At 35.8% G+C, this 20,769-nt stretch overlaps 1 protein-coding gene and 1 long non-coding RNA gene across 2 annotated transcripts in view; both read left to right on the top strand.

Annotated features, from left to right (window-relative positions):
* The window catches only part of LOC141276862 (uncharacterized), a 126,393-nt gene extending 114,268 nt beyond the window's left edge, over nucleotides 1-12,125 (top strand). Inside the window, exon 4 of the long non-coding RNA XR_012327111.1 lies at nucleotides 11,944-12,125. This is a non-coding gene — a long non-coding RNA (uncharacterized lncRNA). The remainder of the gene's footprint in view (nucleotides 1-11,943) is intronic.
* On the top strand, nucleotides 8,959-10,762 carry LOC117308667 (small integral membrane protein 15). The gene has a single exon (XM_033842910.2). It carries the CDS (start codon nucleotides 9,191-9,193, stop codon nucleotides 9,413-9,415), a length of 225 nt encoding a protein of 74 aa, XP_033698801.1. The 5' UTR covers nucleotides 8,959-9,190; the 3' UTR covers nucleotides 9,416-10,762.
* Nucleotides 12,126-20,769: the final 8,644 nt, after the last annotated feature.

Below are 20,769 nucleotides of genomic sequence, written 5' to 3'. Positions count from 1 at the left end.
AAAGGAAAATCATACAGCCATACAACTTCACAAAGGAGACTGACTGTAGATAGTAGTGTAAGAACTTTGAGAGATGTGGATGGAGATGCACTATGATTTCAGAATATTGCTTTTTCCTGGTGGGAAAATCAAAATTTGATAAAGATCTCTAAGTTTAGAGAACAAAAATTGGTCTTTGATTTCTTTGCACTTAATGGTCTTTAATTCCCTTGCATTTAAAAGTCTTTAGCAATCATGCAATCATCAGAACACTTCAGCAACTTCCTAACTAGGAAATGTAACACCTACTTATGCTACTGTTAGCTTCAGTAATTCAAAGAATGCAAAGTCAATAGCAATTAGGGAAAAAAACCTTTGAGAAAGGGAAAGATAGCTATAAAACACCTAATTGTTTCTCTTAAAATCTACTCTCTTGGTACCTCCAAAAGCTAATGAAATGTCATTTCCCCATGACAAGTATCCCACAGGTCTTTCTCTTCTTGGTTAGGAAAAAAGGCATATTGTGACAACATATGTAATACCCTTCATTATTAAAACTTGCATTATTCTAATGTTTTTGACTTATAATTAATGTGTAAGTGATTCCAGAAGCTTAACTTCTATACCCTATTTGTTGCTTAGCAACAATCAAGCTGAGTGAAACACTGCTAGGGTATAGACTATGGGTCATGATGGGGAAAACTGCTTGGAAATTATTGAGTTAGGATTGCTCTCTCTGGAGCCCTTTAAGCATTGTCTCTGTATAATTTAGTTGAAGCAAACTAGCTTTGGTAATGGAAAATCCTAGATAAATGTGAAAACAGCTCTATTGTAGACTTTTTACTACAATAAATATGACAGTTATTTTTCAAGAATACAGTGAGTTCCACTGTCTCTAAGGATTTCTTGCTTAAAAATAAAAACCAGTTTTAATTGTCCTCATTGGTGCAAAGACAATGTTTCTGTTCTTTCCTTGAATCTCAGTGGAATCAACAGGTGTAACTCTCTGGGCATTCTGTATGGTCACAGGAGCATTCCTGTGTCTAGTCTACATGTGCAAAGTGAAGTAGGGGATTGTTATAAACTGAATGTTTGTGTCCCCTAACATTCATATGTTGAAATTTAATCCACAATGCAATGGTATATGAAGGGTGGGACCTCTGGGAGGTGATTAGGTCATGGGGGTGGAGTTCTCATGAATGGGACTAATGCTGTCCAGGAGGAAGAAATTTTCCTCTAACTTTCTAGGTTCTTCTGGCTGGTCTAAGAATTAAATTGGCCTGAGACTGATTAATAGGAGGAAAACAAACAAAAGTGTAATAAAATGTATACATGGGAGAGACCCAGGTAAACTGAGTAATTTGCCAAAATGGCCAAAGTCCTCAATTTAAGTACCATCTTCAGCTAAAAAGCAAAAGAGAATGTTGGGTGTATTGCGTTGGAACTTCAAAGGGAAGGAAGACAATTCACATAGAGATGGAGGAATAAATGTTTGGTAAAAACTGTTTGCTGGACCATGTAGAGACAGTGGGGCAACAGAGTGGACTTTGAACATTAAGCCCTGCAGAGTCCCTCCCACCACACTTAGCCCATATTCTTTGAAGATATCTCTGGTGATAGCTCTATTCAGGGAACAGGCCCTTTATCTAAATTCTTTTAGGCAGTTCAGGGGAGGTAACAAGAAAAACTTTTTTTGACTCTTCTGTTTCTTAAAAATAATCAGCCTAAATTAACCTTCATGCCAAAGAGACACGTTTTGAGGTGGCAAAGTTTGCTTCCCTACAGTGCCCTTATAAAAGAGACCCCAGAGCACTCACTAGCTTGCTCCTTCTGCTATGTGAGAACACAGCAAAAAGACTGTCATCTGTGAACCAGAAGCTGGGCTCTCACTAGACTCTAAATGTGCTGGCATCTTGAATTTGGACCTCTCAGCCTTCAGAACTATGAGAAATAAATTTCTGTTGTTTACAGGCTACTCAGTCTATGGGATTTTATTATGGCAGCCCAAACTGACTAACACAGGGAAGGAGCCAGTTATTCAAAAGAATTCAGGTCCAAATCTCTTCCAATAAATCACAAAGAAAATAAAGGCAAATGTATGGGGTTTTACTGAGCTAAAATTGTATAATAATCATGTGGATGTGTACACAACTTTCATGACTATTTTGAGACCTAACCATCTCAAATACTACCTTTGATAGCCTAAAGGCTTGATAGAGAATTTTGATCTGAATGAAGACTAAGGTCAAATACCTATAAGGTTACATGACTCTTTCTACCTTTCACTCCTGAGCTACCAGTTTATATGGTAAATTGATATTTATCATATATACTAGTTTACATGACCAAAATTGAAATATGCAAATACAAGAGATATTCTCAAGGCAAGGAGTCCGGACATGTAGATTCCCACTCTACATGGAACTATAAAAACAGGCAATGAAAGTCGGGCTTCAATTGAGTTGACTTTGTTTAGACCTCATTTAAATATTTGAGTAAGACAAACAAGTTATTTTTCCCTTCCTACTCCTATATGCTTCATTCATCTCTTTTATACTTGGAGTGTAATATTTTTAAAAACTCTATTATCTAAATAAAAATTATTTCCTTCATTATCTTGTTACCTTTATTAATAATTGTGTTACTAAATTAAATATGTGTTATGAAAGTTAGATAATACATAGCAATTGGTTACCCAAATTTGTAGTAACTTAAGCATTCTGTTAGAATATAAAACTGTAACCCCAAAATTATTTTGATCCTTATCCAGTGTTGGAAAAAGCAATGTTATATCCATCTTTCAACTTTTATCTAGAGTGCTGCTAAAATATCAATGATAAAGATGTTCTGTATTCTGGTATTAATATCATTTGATAGTATGTCACTCTGTTAATTATAAGCCTCCATACAGAAATAGCGTACAATAGAAGAGATTTTAAATATGTGCTGTGAAAAGACTGTGTATAAGCAAATCCAGTCATGCAACAGTAACTAATCCCATACTTAAATTGATCTTGTTAATTGAAGATCTGAAGGGAATCTAGAGTAGGTGCAACCAAAAAGAAAGAACTGTCAATATGTTTCTAACACTGGCTGTTGAACAGTGACTGGTTGCCTTGGATATTTGAATTCACTATGTCAAGTGTAATCATCCAAAGGAGAAGGAAATATTGAGCTCTCATAACCTAATCAGATTAACTGTATTCAATTACTTAGCTTTCTCTGTCCTACTTATCTACTTTGCCAAACAACTTTTCCATTACAATTTGACTTCACATGTAAATGTGTCCAGAAGAGTGTACTAAATAACTGATATGATAATATCATATTATTTATCATTTGAAAAGTTATATCTGTATATATATATCTGTATATTATATATATATGTAACTTTTGTGTTGATTCTATACTTAGGTTATCAATTAAACTTGATTATCTTATTTCAGGAATATGAACGTAACCAAAATCATAGAACAAATCATAGACTTGCCAAATATAGTTGTATCTCAATCTTGGTGACCATCATTATTCATCATGGGAATTTTATGAAGCAGACACTCAGTGGAATCCCCTCCAGAGATTCTGACTAACGAGGTCTAAAATGATGTATCTCTGCTTTAACTAGAGATTTATTTCTGGCATAATAGAGTGAGTAGATCATATCCTCTCTCCATAAAACCAGCTAAATCCAGAACATGCAGAAATAATGAAATAATAAAGACTAAAGGGGAGATAAATGAGGTAGAAAACATATAGAAAAAATAATGAAATAAAAATTAAAAGTTGTTTCTTTGAAAAATATCAACAAAATTGACAAACTGTGCAAGAAAATAAAAGATACAAATTACCAAAATCAGCAATAAAGGAGGAAACATGACTACTTAACTACAGATATTAAAAGAATATTAAAAAAATATATATTTTTTTCTTTTCTTTTTAAACCCCGTTTACAACTGCTAAGGCTTAAACTTATGCACCAGAGTTCCCTATGGGATCAAGCTTAAGTTCCCCTTTGTGGGACTTTTGCCTGAAATTATATCTTTGCTTGACCTCCTCACCTTCCCTGGCCCTCTTCCCCATTACTCTTTTCTACTGGGAGCATTTGTAAAATAAATCACCTGCAAATAAATCCCCATCTCAGGGTGTGCTTCTGGGGAACTGAACCTATATCCAGCAGCTACAGTGGACCCGACAATTTGAAGGACACTGGCAATTCAGAAAAAATGATTAAGGCACAGCCTGGGCTTTCGAGGAGCTCACTGTCTGGCAGAGAGACAGATGCGTGCATTGATGATTTCAGCAGAGTGTGTGAAAGTGCTGTAAGAAAGAGATTCTGGGGAGTTAAGGGAAACATGAAAATAAGATCAAGGGCTATTCTTCCATCTGAGGGAGGCAAGGAAGACTTCACAGAGGAGGTGATCCTCTAAGGGAATACTGTGAACAAACATGCTAGCAAATTAGACAATTTAGATGACATGAAGAATTTTCTAAAACAACAAAATTACCCAAACTAACTTAAGAAATAGAAAATCTGAATAGCAAATATATTCAACTAATAATTGAAAACTTTTCCACAAAACAAAGCCCCAAGCCCAGACAGCCTGATTGGTGTATTTTATTAAGTGTTTCAACAAGAAGTAATACGAGTACTTCAAAAAATGCTTTCTAAATGGAAGAAGAAGGAATCTTTAATAACTTATCCTATGAAGCCAGTAATAGTGGTCCCAAATCAAAAGACATCACAAGAAAAGAAAACAAGGGCCAATATCTGATAAATACACCAAAGTCCCTAACAAAATATTAGCAAAACAAATTCAGCAACACATCATGATTATATATCATGACCTAGTGGTATTTATCTCAGGAATTAACATTTGATTTACTATCTGAAACAATGTAATGTTCCATATTAACATAATAAAGGATAAAAACCACATGGTCACCTCAAAAGACAGAGAAAAAGCAATTGACAAAATGCAGCATATGTTTGTGATTAAAAATCTCAGCAAACTAGTAATTAGATAGAATTTCTCCACTTGATAAAGGGTATCGAAGTAAAATCTATACCTAACATCAAACCTAATGGAAAAAGACTGAATTATTTCTTCTTAAGATCAGAAACTAGTTAAAGATGTCTCCTCTCACCACTTCTATTCAAATTTTAATAGAGTTTGGCCAGTACAATGAGGAAAGAAGAAATCGAAGGTATATATATTGGAAAGGAAGAAGTAAAACTATGTTTGGAGATAACATGACCCTGTACATAAATATTCTAAGAATTCCACAATAAAACCACTAGAACTAATAAACAAGTTTATGAAGGTTTCAGGAAACAAGATCAGTGTAAGAAAATCAGTTGTTTTTCTATACAATAGCAAGAAACATTCAAAACAATGTTTTGAAAACAATGAAAGCAATTCTATTCAAAATAGCATTTAAAAGAAAATAAATCATGAATAAATTTAACCAAAGAAGTGCAAGATTTATATACTGAAAATTACACATTGCTGAGATAAATAAAAGAATACCTAATTGAATAGAGAAACTTTCCATGTCAATGGATTTGGAAACTGAGTAATATTAAAATAGGAATTTTCCAAAATTGAACTACAGGGTCACTTCAATCACTATCAAAATCTCAGCAGACATTCTGTAGGAAAAAATTTTTAGAAAGATTTTTTGTAGAAATTAAAAACTCTTTCTAAAATTTATATGGAAACATATAGTATGTAGAGCAGACAAATCAATTTGGCAACTGACTTAATATTTAAAAATGAATGTTATTCTCTCCCAATAAAATAAATGAAATAGTTTATTCTTCCTATCTCAATAAATTTTATTACAAGTCAGAATCACACTCCATCTCCCCACATATACACATACATATACAGCAATAAATAAATCTATCTATATATATATACATATATAGCAAAATAAGATTTCTCTACTGTCCGGAATTATTGCACATAGTTTTATTTTTTAATGGTTCAAATAATAACTGCCATACCTCTCTCTTCAAAGAAATTCTAATGTTTGTGATTCATACCTTCACTACATGGATTCCAGTAGACACTTTGCCTATAATCTTTGTTGTTCAAAAAAGAGTAGCCTTGGGCTTCCCTGGTGGTGCAGTGGTTGAGAGTCCGCCTGCCGATGCAGGGGACATGGGTTCGTGCCTCGGCCCGGGAAGATCCCACAGGCCGCGGAGCCTGCGCGTCCAGAGCCTGTGCTCCGCCAACGGGAGAGGCCACAACAGTAAGAGGCCCACGTACAGCAAAAAAAAAAAAAAAAAAAAGAGTAGCCTCATTTTTGCCACTGGAAAATGTATTAGTACAAACATAGTTTTATGACTTACAAGCATAGTTTTTTTACATTTAGAAACATTTCAAGTGTCTGCTATCATTTTAATAGTATTTTACGAGCTTTTTCCCCCCTGTGTTTGATTTTATTACTGTTCGCTAATTTGTTTTTTTGAAAATTTATATTTGGATTCCAATTTGATGTTTTCCCTCTGGTTTATTCTTTTGTTACAGGCCTTGCAGGCAATTAACTTTCCTTGCATGGCTGCCTGTTTGGCCTCCCATACCAGTATTGGGAAACATCAGGAGAGCAATTTTCTTGCCAATATTTTTTTCAACTTGCTCAGTTTTCTCCCTCCTGATGATTGCAGTCAAGAATTGCCACTCATTTCTGAGAGATTGCTTTCCTCACCTTTTCAGTCTCCTGCTAACTAGCCTGGATAGTAATTCTGTTTCCCTCCAGGGTAAATTCCTTACTAGAAGAAATTTTATGTAGTTCTGACCTTACCAATGGTTTCTAAAACTTTCTAGCTGTTTCTAGGCTAGTTCTTAATCAGTCAGTAATGGGTCAGAGTGTTCACACTTCCCATTTGTGAACGTTGGATCAGGTATCCAAGGCCAAGAGAGGTAAAAAAGAGAGTGAACTGTTTTTGGTGAGGAATTTCAGTTACCAAAGAGCTGAGACCTCAAATTCTGCTAAATCCACGTTATTTGAAGTTATTTTAAAAGCGAGAAATTCTCTTCCACCCAGCATATATAATTTAAAATCAGAGGGACCAATTTTTCAGAACATAGATGGGACTGCCCGACAAAAGCCTAGAGGTATCACTTCATGAAAAGTCTTGTGGCTCCCATAATTGCCTGGGTGGTAATACAAGATAATGATGTGATGTATGTGTGTCTACATCACTAGGATTATTCTGACAGCACTTGAAGTACTTTAGGAATCAATATTTAAACAGTTTTGTTTAAAATTTCAGATATCATTATGGAAATCTACACCAGGGTGTTTGTTAATTAGCAAGAGGATGTTAAAAGCACTATTTTTATTGGCGAAATAGTGATGTTCTAGAAAACTGTTTGATTAGGATATATGTACAGGTCTCATTTTAAGATTAGGTAGAAGAATTTGGCAAGTGGGGTGTGCAGCTCCTGGGTTCTATAACCTTGTTAGTCCTTGTGCTAGATTGTTTTATGGCCCCAATTTTTCACCTTTCCCTATATCCACATCTTTTGTGGATATATACATCACATGACTTGCTTTATCCAATAGAATGTTAGTGTGAGTGATATAACCAAAAGCTTAAAAAGCACTTATGCAGTTGGTCTTGCCCTCTTCTGCCTCTACTAAGATGAGCTTTCCCTAGGTGGCCACTTCTCCATTTTCTTGGGCCCTAGACCAAATCGTATTCCAGCAAAGATACAAGCCCAGCTGAAGCCATAGCTTAAAGCAGGCACACCCAGCCTAGGCCAGTGTATATCAGCCAAACCCCTCACCCCAAACTGCCAACATGCAGAAACATGAGTTCAATAAACATTTTTTGGTTTTTGTATGCCATTTTGATTTGTGTCTATCATGTAGTGTTATTGCAGTAATTGCAAACTAATACATTCCTACATCCAAATTCACAGGGAATGTACTTAACCTCACTATAGTTGGCCAGTTTTGTCCTCAAAGAATCCAAGAGTCCACCTTGGAGTCAAGTTTTCACACAAAGTGCCACTGAAAAAGTCTAAGACGGAGAGAGAGATTGTCCAAACTACTGAATAGGTCATAAGACTGTCCTGAACATTCTTGCTATTAATATTTGTGCATTAAGCAACGTTTGCCTTCTTTGATACCTACCACCTGGTGCTAAGGATATGAAGGAAAGGAAATATAGTTCCCACCTCCCTGTAAACCGCAGAGATGGTGAATATTTATCAAAAGATCCCTGATGTTTACTGAATGGGTAAAAGGACTTACGTCAGTTTGCAACAGTGAAAAAGAACAGTAATGTTAACTTTTAAAAATTATAAACCTTTTATCAGAGAAAAGTTCATGTCTGCTTCATGGGGAGATATCCCACTTTTATACAGTTATATTCTTCCTGCCCCCATACACACAAGGATCCTACCTGTATGGAAGAGATGTCTTTTTTGTTGTTGTCATTACCCTCTTCCTCAAGTAAAAGAAGTTTTCAGAATTTGCAGCTAATGGTCCTAAGGGTTTCAGTTATACAGTATTTTTAATGTTAGCTATAGCCAAAATTGTTAGAACATTTATACTGTCTTAATACTGTCTTAATTTATGATTTGTGGATTTCTATGATTTATGACAAGTTTTCTCGATGTCTTTCATTCATTCATATATATATATATATATATATATATATATATATATATATATATATGTATGTTTTTCTCACCTCTGGAATAGATTTAGCATTTGTTTATGTTTTTACGCTCTCCATTGAGCTCCCATATTTAATTTACATCAGCTCCCATTTTAAAACCCTCAGAACCATAATTCAAGTTAGAAGTTACTACCTAGAGATGTCTTCAATCATTCAGTCCATGTTCTAAATCCTCTAATTCCCAAAACTCAATTAATTTTAATTCATCTGATTTCTAAGATAAATGTCATACAGCTATTTTAAAAAGGAAAAGGAGAGTTCTTTAAAAATAATGATGGAGTCTCGGGTGCGCTGTAGGGGAGGCCGGTGGTGGCCGCAGCCGCAGTTTTGCCCCCGTGCCCGGCGGAGGCGGCCACGGCGCCGACGGCCCAAGTATATAGAATTTAAGCATTCTCTCAGAAGTGTATGGTAGAGCTAAAGAAGACAGCCAACCAAGGGTCATCTGAAATTGTGATTGGCTAATAATCCCAGGACAAAGTTAGAGATCACTACTCAAAGCATAAGGCCTCTACAAAGATGTTTGATATAAAGGCTTGGGCTGAGTATGTTGTGGAATGGGCTGCAAAGGACCCATATGGCTTCCTTACAACAGTTATTCTGGCCCTAACTCCATTGTTTCTAGCAAGTGCTGTACTGTCTTGGAAATTGGCCAAGATGATCGAGGCCAGGGAAAAGGAGCAAAAGAAGAAACAAAAACGTCAGGAAAATATTGCAAAAGCTAAACGACTAAAAAAGGATTGAAGGAATGAACAGGCTCTGCAACCAGAGGAAAATCATCTGGAAAATTATGCAGCTTTGGAAGGACCCATTAAGGTTTCTTTTCAGATCTTGTGACAGTATTATTTAGTAAATGAAGTCTGAGCATGTGGAAGAATCATGTTAGTTCTCACCTGTACTATAGCAACTTTTAGGCTTCGGTGTAGAAGTCTGTTGACAGTTACTGTAAATTGGCATTTATTATGCTACAGATTCTTTATAACTGACTTAGTCATTTGCCTTTTTGCAGCATATGTACTACAGTGAAAACATCCTGTGGAGAAAAATGGCTTTAGATTATGGACTCTATTCAAATAATGGCTTAAAATGGGGTCCTGTTCTGGACAAAGGAGATTAAGAATGTAAAAATCAGAATTGTCCTGAGGTGAAAAGCATGCTTTGGCTTAAAAGAGATACAGTGTGTTAATCACATCTTTTATCATTATTACTTATTTCTTGAAATAGAATCATTTCTGGCTTCCTCAAAGCAAAGTATTATTCAACGAGTACTTCTATTTTCTGTATTTTTCTCATTTTAGCTTTTGAGATACTGGTAATTACCAGACATTCTGCATTTTTAAAAATCTAATTTTATAAAGAATTCTCTTATTATCTTGACCATGTAGAATACCACTTACTGGATATAACAATTTTTGTACTTATGAACACTGCCATTTTCTTAGAGATGACTTGAGTAGATCAACACTATGATTTAAAGCTTGGAGTAAAAATGCCAAACCTTGTAGTACCTTGGAACCAGTTCATTCTCACTTGTGCTATAAGTAGAAATGTGAAGTAGTTAAAATGTCTTATCAAATAATTTGCTGATTATATAATACCACTTTTGTTTTTCATTCCATTCTTTAATTCATGTGGTAGTGATGTCCTTTACTTTTTTGATCAAACAGGTTCATGGTGAAAATTAAAATTCAAATCTCTTTTAAGGAACTTTGAAAGAGTAACAGTTAAGTCATATTTCATAAATGGTAAAGAAAGGCTTAACAGTTGGAAAAAGTTTGTTTAGCATAGTATTAGTTGGGTGAAAAAGGTGTAAATCATGTCAAAATTAGAATGTGTTATAGTTAGAAATAAAGGGCTGAAGGATATTTCCTTCAGTTAAGTAGTATAACTGGAACTTTTTACTCTTTAACATGGCTTTTAGAAATGCATGGTTAATAATTTTGTTGTCAGTAATTAATAGCTTATTAATGTTTTCCTCACCCCTGATAATGAATCTTAAATTACAAAAAAATTGTCTAAAAGCTTTAACTTAAAAATGAAACTAGATATTGAAATAAATTTGATACATTTTTATAAAGAAAAAAAAAATAATGATGAATGGATAAAGATGTGGCACATATATACAATGGAATATTACTCAGCCATAAAAAGAAACAAAATTGAGTTATTTGTAGTGAGGTGGATGGACCTAGAGTCTGTCTTACAGAGTGAAGTAAGTCAGAAAGTGAAAAACAAATACCATATGCTAACACATATATATGGAATCTAAAAAAAAAAAAATGGTTGTGATGAACCTAGGGGCAGGACAGGAATAAAGATGCAGACGTAGAGAATGGACTTGAGGACACGGGGAGGAGGAAGGGTAAGCTGGGACGAAGTGAGAGAGTGGCATGGACACATATACACTACCAAACGTAAAATAGATAGCTAGTGGGAAGCAGCCGCATAGCACAGGGAGATCAGCTCAGTGCTTTGTGTCCACCTAGAGGGGTGGGATAGGGAGGGTGGGAGGGAGATGCAAGAGGGAGGGGATATGGGGATATATGTATACGTATAGCTGATTCACTTTGTTATACAGCAGAAACTAGCAAACCGTTGTAAAGCAATTATATCCAATAAAGATGTTAAAAAGAATCTTGCCCTCCTAAAATGGTACAGACGAACAGGTTTGCAAGGCAGAAAGAGAGACACAGATTTAAAGAACAAACAAACAAATAAATAAATATACATCAAAAAAAGACTCATACTCTAAATCTACCTTAAAAATCTATTATAAATAAATCTACTTGTGAAAGGGGGGGAAAGGGTTTGCTGACATTGACTTGGATGTCATTTGATATGAAGGATAGTAAACAGAAACAAATTTTAAGGTTATGTCCACATATCCTGAAGCTGGAGGAATCTTCACAGGAAGATCAAAGAGCTCTAAATTCTAATTTAGGAAAGAAGAGTGTGTAAGTGAGGAAAAATAACAGCTTTCTATTGCATACACATTTCCTGGAATACACTGAATCTATTAGCAACCCAATTATATGAAGACTAATCTGAATGCTGACATGAAATTATCAGAACAATTAATACACTTCTATTTTTACTCTGAATTACACAGAATAAAGACTATAGTAAAACTTCTATCACTAAATTCACTCTGTGACTTTCAAACTAGCTGATCATTCACTGATCCAAGTTACTTCAAGTATCAGAATTAGATATTTTGTCCTGTATCCAATCAATTTATCTACAAATGCCTTTTTTTTTTTTCTCTTTTGTAGATAACTACCTTGGTCATCTCACAAGTGAGATGAAAACGCAAATACACCTGGCTACAAAGTAGTCATTAGCAAACCTGGAGGTGACAATATGTTGAAATTTGAAGAGAGTGATGTAGAGGTGCAGATGTCAACAGAAGAAAGCTAGCTGGCCAGCTTTTGGGAAGAATCACTGCATACCCTTGCCTAGGTAAATTCACCATGGTCTAAGGACTAACCTTAGCTGTGAATGTCAAGACACACAAGTTTGTTCAGTCAAGGAATGGGCTTCCCTGGTGGCACAGTGGTTGAGAGTCCGCCTGCCGATGCAGGGGACACGGGTTCGTGCCCCGGCCCGGGAAGATCCCACAGGCCGCGGAGCAGCTGGGCCCATGAGCCATGGCCGCTGAGCCTGCACATCCAGAGCCTGTGCTCCGCCAACGGGAGAGGCCACAACAGTGAGAGGCCTGCGTACCGGGGGGAAAAAAAAAAAAAAGGAATGATTGGACTGTAGTGAATGGACTTTGACAGCTGTTTGTACAAATGAGCAACCCTTTATCAAGAAAATCACTGATTGGAATGGAAATATTTAGGACACCAAATTACAAATCTGCAGTTTGGATAAAGGCCCAAAAGTGAACTGAGATAAATGATTATGGAAAATTTTCTTCCACTTCCCAAACAGAAAGTATCACTTTCTCAGTGACCTTTTTCTTGTCTGTTAAATTGAATATCTCTTTTCCCTGGAAAATCCTGACAGTGTCTAGTTCTTTGCATTTTCCCCTTAAGGTGAGCATACCTCTCTGTATATTATTTTTCCAGGTATGGTGTCATACAATTGACAACGGAATTTCAGTCATGTTACGTATGCCTGAGATCATAGTTTATTTTGAGGATTTATGATGATCCTTAGGCTCATCAGTAACACTGTATGAGGACGTTGATCATTTATCTGCTAAAGACATATCAGGAATATCAGTTGTATCAGCTAAATATGAGGTTTTCTTGTTTTTTTATTTTTTTCTTCTTTTTTTTTTTTTTTTTTTTTTTTTGCTGTATGCGGGCCTGTCACAGTTGTGGCCTCTCCCGTTGCGGAGCACAGGCTCCGGACGCGCAGGCTCAGCGGCCATGGCTCACGGGCCCAGCCGCTCAGCGGCATGTGGGATCTTCGCGGACCGGGGCACGAGCCCGTGTCCCCTGCATCGGCAGGCGGACTCTCAACCACTGCGCCACCAGGGAAGCCCTCTTGTTTAATTTTAAACGATTTTTTCCTTGTTTCTAAGTTTTAAAAGGTCACCTTATTATCACATTGAACACATACTCTATCAATAACTGCTGACAGCTGTTTAGCAAATAAATGTTTAGTGAAACGTTAGTTGCTAAAGAGCCAAGCCTGAAAAGGATGAAACATGATTTACACAAAGTTTAAAACTTTAAAAGATGGAATGTAAAGATGGAGAGTGAAGTTTATTTTCTTCCTTTTCCTTGTCTTTTATCTCTTTGAGTTTAAAGCCAGGCCATATGCTTTTAGTTTAGTGCTCTTTCAACAATAGTTTTTTTTGATATTTAAGTCTTTGACTTTTTCACTTATGGTAGGTTTGCTATTACAAAATCATCATTTGAAATAAATAAGATTAGCATCTATTTACTAGGTCACAACTAATACAATTTATTTTTTTCTCTAACGTGAATATTAAGCTATCATTTTACAAATGGTTTCTGTCAAAGTGATCTGCTCTCCCAAACTCCCTGAACAGAGAAAAAGTTCTTTTTTATGGTTTTTGACTTTTATTATCTTTATATTATATAAGTAATACAGAATTATAGACAAATTAGAAATGTTAGGTGAGTAAACAGAAAATAAACAGAAACAATCACCTTTAAAGCCTCAGTCAGAGATAATCTTCCATTAGCATTTTAGTGTATAACCTCCTAGATGTTCTTCCCTTTCCTTTCTTTTATTTTTTAATGGGCTTATGTCTCAATTAATTAATTAATCTGGGAAAAAAGAAAACCATCTAGAGTATCAACAATAAATTTACTGTCAATATTCTAGGTCTTGCATAGGATGGCAGATGTTTATTAGACTATTAAATAAAAAATAGAGTCAATGATGAAAATGTGGGATGATGTTCTTACCAGAAAGACTAATGTGGAAGTGTTGGGTAACAGCTCTCAAGAACACTTTTAAAAGATAAATGATGCATAGCTTTTTCCGCTTCTGTATCTTGATCCTTTCCCCAAAATTGCTGCCTGAAAGTCAATTTGTACCACGAAAATAGAACTCATGCAAGCAATCACTGAGTGGAACAAGAAGGAATGCTTCCTGAGTTTGGAATATTCATGTCTGGAGAGAACTGTCCGCCTCTGAACTTAAATAGCAGAGAATTAAGCTCTGTTTTATTTAGGTCACGGATATTTGGGGTTCTCTTTTTCATTCAGCTCATCTTTAATCCTAATTGATATACTTTTTAAGTATCAAATAATATGTATTTATTTGCATAGTTTGGGTTTGATTCTTATTTTGGAATCACCAATGGAAAACAGTGTTCACAATTCAGGCACCACCATTTAGGGAACCAAGAGGCAAATTCCCTGAAAAGTAAGGCAGAAATAACTAATGAGCGAAAAATGACTTTTTTTTTTTTTTCCTTCCAGGACAGATCATCTACCACAGAACATAGATGTGGTCACCAAAGCAACACACTCTCATCAGTAACAATAGCTCATGATACAGCTTTCGCACATTCCCAGGCTCTCTCCTGTAACTTCCTCCCATTTCTCTATGATCTATGACAGAACTTGCTGATTGAATTATATTCCCTTGATTTAGGGAGGTAGCACCCCCCCACACACACATACACACATGCTTGAACATCTATGCACTCATGCAAACACACATCTAGTTCATGTGCACACAAAAACAACAGTTTACAGTACTTGCAAATTTGCCAAATAATTGTAAAATAACATCGTATAAAAGCTTAAAGACATAAGAGTTCACTAGGGAGCTAGTTTCCCACAATCAGAGCAGCTTAAACATGGCCAAAAGTTTAGGTAGAATATGGATGAGTAGAAAGGAAAGAAAGTGATAATCATTGAAAGCATTCTAAAAAAGCAAAATGACTGGAGAGAGTAAAAATTTTAAGGAATTATGAGAAACTCCTGTTTTGTTTGGCTGGTGATAGCTGTATTGAATATGGCCAGATTTCTGAATATCTGATTCCTCCAGAAGCCATACACCACCATTTAAATATTCTCAGAGCTATGTTTAAAATAAACCAGTATTTTCTAAAGAATATTTAGCAGACTGGAGGTCCTTTTGAGATTTTCTGTACAATAAAAAGACTCAATGATCAAATAAACATGGAAAATGCTTTGTAATGATCATCTACTATTTTGAATGGCCAATAACATTTTCTCTTTGCAAGAGCACTCTGTTTTTCTATTTTGAGTTCTTCATTCCTAAGCTTTAACCATATGGATCTAGGGGCTGACTAATTGTAATATTCCACTCCCAGGGCATGTCCCAAACCAAGCCCATTATATGCTTCCTAGCTTTTATACTTTTAATTGGAAAAAAAAATGTTAAAAAAAAAAAAGGCAATCTATCTTTGTTGGCAAAACCCTAAGATACTAATTTGGAAATGTTAGTGGAATGTTCCATGTCACTGAGAAAAATCCAGTCTAAAAAGAATAAAGAATGAAACTGATAGAAACAAATAAGATTGGAAAAAAAATCTTTACAGTATCCCTCTCCTTGGTTCCATGTCTGTTTTGAACCAGTGATTATCTTTGCCATGCATTTCTATAGTCTAGTATCCGTAAATTGTTTTTCCCCTCTTAAACTCATTCCAGCTGGAGTTCCCTCACTTACAACCAAAATAAATCTGATTAATTCAAGCTATAGACTTCTTTCATCTGTTGAAGATGAGCGGTGCAGATTAGCATATGCAAGGCTCTAAGATGATGTTTAGGCTGTTTAACTTAACCCAATATTTCCCCAAAATTGCTGAGAAAGAAAATTCTGTTATTTGTTAGGATGAAGGCTCCAAATTCATATATACTCTTCTTTCCCTGGTGAACTAAACTACATCATGGATGATATTTGGGAGCTCTTTTTGTCCCTCTGTTCTTAGAAGGGCTAAAAAAAATATGCTTCATCTTGAGTACCAATTCTGATGGGTTACAAGAGGCTATTTGGAATGCTGTATTGAGAAGGATTCTGTTGCAGAACATAGCCTAGTGAACAAGAATGCCATTCAATTAGCAGTAGCAGACATTGGGATTATCATGTAGAGTGATGGTGCAGGTAACACAAGTTTGCCCTTCAAGCTAGCTCGGTATGCTGACGTTTTCCCTTCAAGCATGAAAAGATGGATCCAAGAAAAAGAGAGGAGAATTGCCCCAAGGTGCTTCTGCAACGCTCCTTTTTCTTAGAAATCACCTTAGGTTCTGCTGTACCTTCTAAAGTTAGGGAGCTCTCTTATGTTGGGACAAGCTCGAGTTCCTTATGTATTGCCAACAGAACAGAATCCACGAGAGATGGAAGGAAACCTGAGGAAAAAGAGTTCCCAGATGGCACCAAACAAAAAGCAGCAGCATTTAACGATCTGGTTTTTTCTTCTAAAAACATATATTGTACTATCCCTTTGATTCATATAAGCTCTCCTCTACTGAGGACATTCAGTGAGGTGTACTCTGATCCATTGCAAGGGCAAGTCCAAACCAAAGGACAAGAAAGCCTAGGTGCTGCAATCTATAAAGGTCAGCCACTAGGACATAGAGAAGGTATTAGGAGAGTGTACCTGGAGGAGTAAATGGACTATATCCAGCACAGAGCCTAAGGGCCATTAGTGGAGCCAGAAATGTGAAACAATAGGAAAAAAGAATTATTAACACCTTTCTCTGAGCCAGCAAAGTGGAACCAATAAAGGTTTTAGGCATAAAATTAGAATCTTTCCTCTTTATAAATGTAAAGAATTAACATGACCAGGTCTCAGAAATACTGGAGTAAGCAAAGCATCACTGTTATAAGAAGATAGGTTTGAACCAGGAACAGAGGAATTTGAAAATGGATTAGAAATGAAGGAAAATGCATTATAACAAGAACTGAGTATAGTTTAGGCAGCAGTTTACCTAATTCTAAAGAGATATAGCAGACACGAAGACAAAGACAGTGTTTTTTTGTTTTGTCCTGTTGTTGGTTCATGTTACATTAATAAGCACTGTTACAAATGACTTGCAAATGTTAACTTATTTGATTTATGTAACACTATTACATAGGTGCTTTTCTTCCTTTTAGGACAGAAACAAATTCAGTGCAAGAACAGTTCCGGCACTTAGAAAAAAGAAACAAGTAAGCAGTTTTCGCTGATAGGCTGCCTGACCAAGAAAAATCCTATTCTGCCAAATAAGGAAGACAGACAACCACAGGTAGGACACGATCCCCATCTTATAAACATGGCTGCAAAGACAGTCAGATGTTAACTCTTTCCTTAACAATATTTACTTGGATGACAAAGGACTCAAACAAGCTATGTTTTCATTAAATTATTATTGCCATCCCTTCCTCCATGACCTCTCCCTTCCCCTGTCTTTCTCCAAAACAAAATTTGAGTTAACAAAAGAAGTCATAATAGCCATGTTTCAGTGGGCACTTTAGAATCCTAGTTATTGGCTGACTCTGCAAGTCCATACAACTCTGCTTTTGCACAGTTCTACTTCAGTGTCTGTCTGTTTCAGAGGCAGTCTCTAAGAACAAATTTTTCATCCATTTTTTTCATATTATTTCTATCAACTGGACTCTCCTCTCTTCTTATCTCCATTCTGTCAAAATTATACTTTTGAGGGCCAACAAATGTTCTATGTGCTTCATGAAGACTATTTTTCTTCATCATCCTCAGCCATAAATAATATTTATACTATTGAGATGTTTCTCAAAGTGTGGTCCTCAGACCAATCCATTATAATCACATGGAGAGTTAAGGTTGTAAATTCTAGGTTCATCCTAGAAAGGGCAGAATATGAACTGCATAATTACCAAGGTCCAGAGATTCTAATACTCACCAAAGTTTAAGAAACACCATTCTCAGTTAATACAGAACTTTTTCTTTCTTGTGACACTCATCAATTTCTGCTATGGATTGTAGTTAGTTTGTATCCATTATTGTATCGTAAGGACTTCACAGCCATGGACCATGACTTCATGTTCGTACACTTAATGATATTTGACATATTGCTCTATATTAGATAGGTGTTTAATAAATATTTGTTTTATTTTCATGATTTTTTGTGAAGAAAGAAATAGTTTTATCTCAGAAATAGTTGTATTGTTCTAATCAACAACTTACAATGACTAATTTCTTTTTATTTAAAGATAGATGTGTAGGTCTGCATAGATAGATCTAGAGATACAATATTTTGTGTATATTTGGAATTCTTTCTTATCAGCATTAACGATGAAGCATGGGGCTTGAAAGTTACTATTCAGATATTTATACAACTGGACTCAGCAAACTCAGGAAAGTAGTAAAATGTAAAAATAAAAGATTCAAGAAGAGTCCAAGATACCCCTTGAGCTAAACAGAGATCCTGCCTCAATGACAGGAAAAAGTCCAAGGAATATGCTTCCAATCTTTATCCCATGCTTTGCCTCAGATCATTTAAAGAAGAACCCAACTGGGTTGTCTGCCTCCTTTTAAAATTATATCTGCTTCAGGCAAAGCTGGCCTCAAAGGGACCAATTACAGTGAAAACTGGATGGTTATTTCCTTTTAAATTCCCTTGGCTCAGTAAAGTTAGCACATCTTTATCAGGCTTTCTGGAGGTCCTTCTTAGGACCATAAACCTAGTTGGGCAGAACTGCTTTCTTCCTTATAATTCCCTGTAGTACCTCACTTAGTACTCCCTGTATCATGGCCAGGACCTTTAATAAATTGTGCTAATGAAGTTGATAAAATAATCACCTCTTTATTTGTACCCAGAAGTGTTTAGTTCATTTAGTAGAAGTTCTGAATTTTCAGAAAGGTTAATATCTACCTAGCTATTTAGAAAGCTTCACATGAAGATCAATTAACCTATTTTTTTCTTTCAAAGTAGGCTTTCCTGTCTTTGAGGAGGTTAAGTATCTTGAAAGTCAATGAGAAAGGCTTTTATTAAATAGCTCTACAGTCCAGCAACTTTCTCTTGAAAGTTGAAAACCTTAGCCAGATGTATTACTACAGAGGAGACTCAGGCAATTAAATCAAAGAAACCCACAGCACACGCCCATTATCCATGTTTCAACAGTTCTCTTTGTGACATGTACAACTCAGGTGAAACTCTTTTGTAATTCTTCTTCTCAAATTTGACGTGATTCTGTGAAGTCTGTCACAGAGCAATTAAAAAAAGAATCCAATCATACAATTCAACTGTATCTTAAAGTTGCAGCTTGCTCAGCAAAGGCAAGTGAGACTTTCAAATAAGAAAAGAAAAAAAGCTTATATAATGCTCTTTCTATACCATTTTTATATACTATGAATTTGTGTACAACACAGAATGACATTTAGACACCTATAATAACATATTACAGTTTTTACTATGATCTTATTGCTACAAGTTCAATGTGTCAAATACTGAAATATAAGATTAAAGTAAACTTAAATTACACTTAGATACATATATTTCTTTTTAATTTTTTAAAATTTTATACAATTTTTAAAGGTTGCTTTCCCTTTACAGTTATTACAAAATATTGGCTCTACTCCCCGTGTTGTACAATACATCCTTGAGCCTATCTTACACCCAGTAGTTTGTGTCTCCCACCTCCCCACCCCTATATTGTCCCTCCTTTCCCTCTATTCTCAGGTAATGCAAAATTTGATTGGCTCTCATTCCAATTAGTCTAACTGCCTACGAAGATCTGGTACAAATTCTATGTTAATGAATTAAAACACTCAAACTTCGATATCTTTGGGGACTAAAAATATACTAAGAAAAAGATAGAAAAGCTGTCCTTTGTTATATGACCAATCTGATAGAGAAGTGGACTAGGGTAGTGCTCTTGAGTTCTTGTCTTTGTTTCACTGCATCTGTTCACAAACATAAAATTCTGGGTGAAAGGAGACATGACAACAAATGGGACTATTTTGAGTACGCATTATGTTCCAGAAACTTTATAAATGGTACCTGAAGTTTAGGTTATTCAAGGGTCATTTGCTAGTCTTAAAAAACAAGGGCTTTGGTTTAAACAGAGTCTAGTGGAGACAGGGGAGCAGGGCTATTAGGGGAATGGAACTGTGACTTCCATGTAAAGGACAGAGCTGTTGAAAGGTTATACTTTTAGCAAAAAGATAGACTAGGAAAAAGGAGAAAGAAAGAAAGCTTTCTTATTGACTTTGGCTCTAAATAGGAAAATGAGTCTTCCTAAGAATTCAAAACATGAGCCTATCGTGATGTATGTTTGATATTGAATTGTCACTATCTGTGCTGTACAGAGACTCCAGTGCTGAAGAGTTAACATAAAGAGCCATGCTGGTAACAACCTTGCCAAGACACCAACTGAAGTATCCTTTGGAAGTACACAACCTCATCCTAAGCCACAGATGATACTCTAGTGAACGGGAGCTCACAGGCCCCAATTTAAAAACACAGTTGACCCCTGAAGAATGTGGAGATTAGGGGCACCCACCCTAAGAGCTGTCGAAATCCACATCTAACTTAGACTTGGCTCTCCACATTTGTGGTCTGCTGTATCTCTGATTCTGCATCCGTGGATTCAGCTGACCTGTGCAAATCATGTGAATTGTAGTGTTTACTATTGAAAAAAACCTGCACGTAAGTGGACCCACATGGTTTAAACTCGTGTTG

The sequence above is a fragment of the Tursiops truncatus genome, chromosome 17 (genome assembly GCF_011762595.2).
Source record: "Tursiops truncatus isolate mTurTru1 chromosome 17, mTurTru1.mat.Y, whole genome shotgun sequence".
Lineage (NCBI taxonomy): Eukaryota > Metazoa > Chordata > Mammalia > Artiodactyla > Delphinidae > Tursiops > Tursiops truncatus.
Note: the sequence above shows the minus strand (reverse complement) of the source record. Positions and strands in the feature narration are given on the sequence as shown.

What these genes read in the sequence shown, in the direction of transcription:
- LOC117308667 (XM_033842910.2), top strand. Translation starts at nt 9,191, where the DNA reads ATGTTTGATATAAAGGCTTGGGCTGAGTATGTTGTGGAATGGGCTGCA.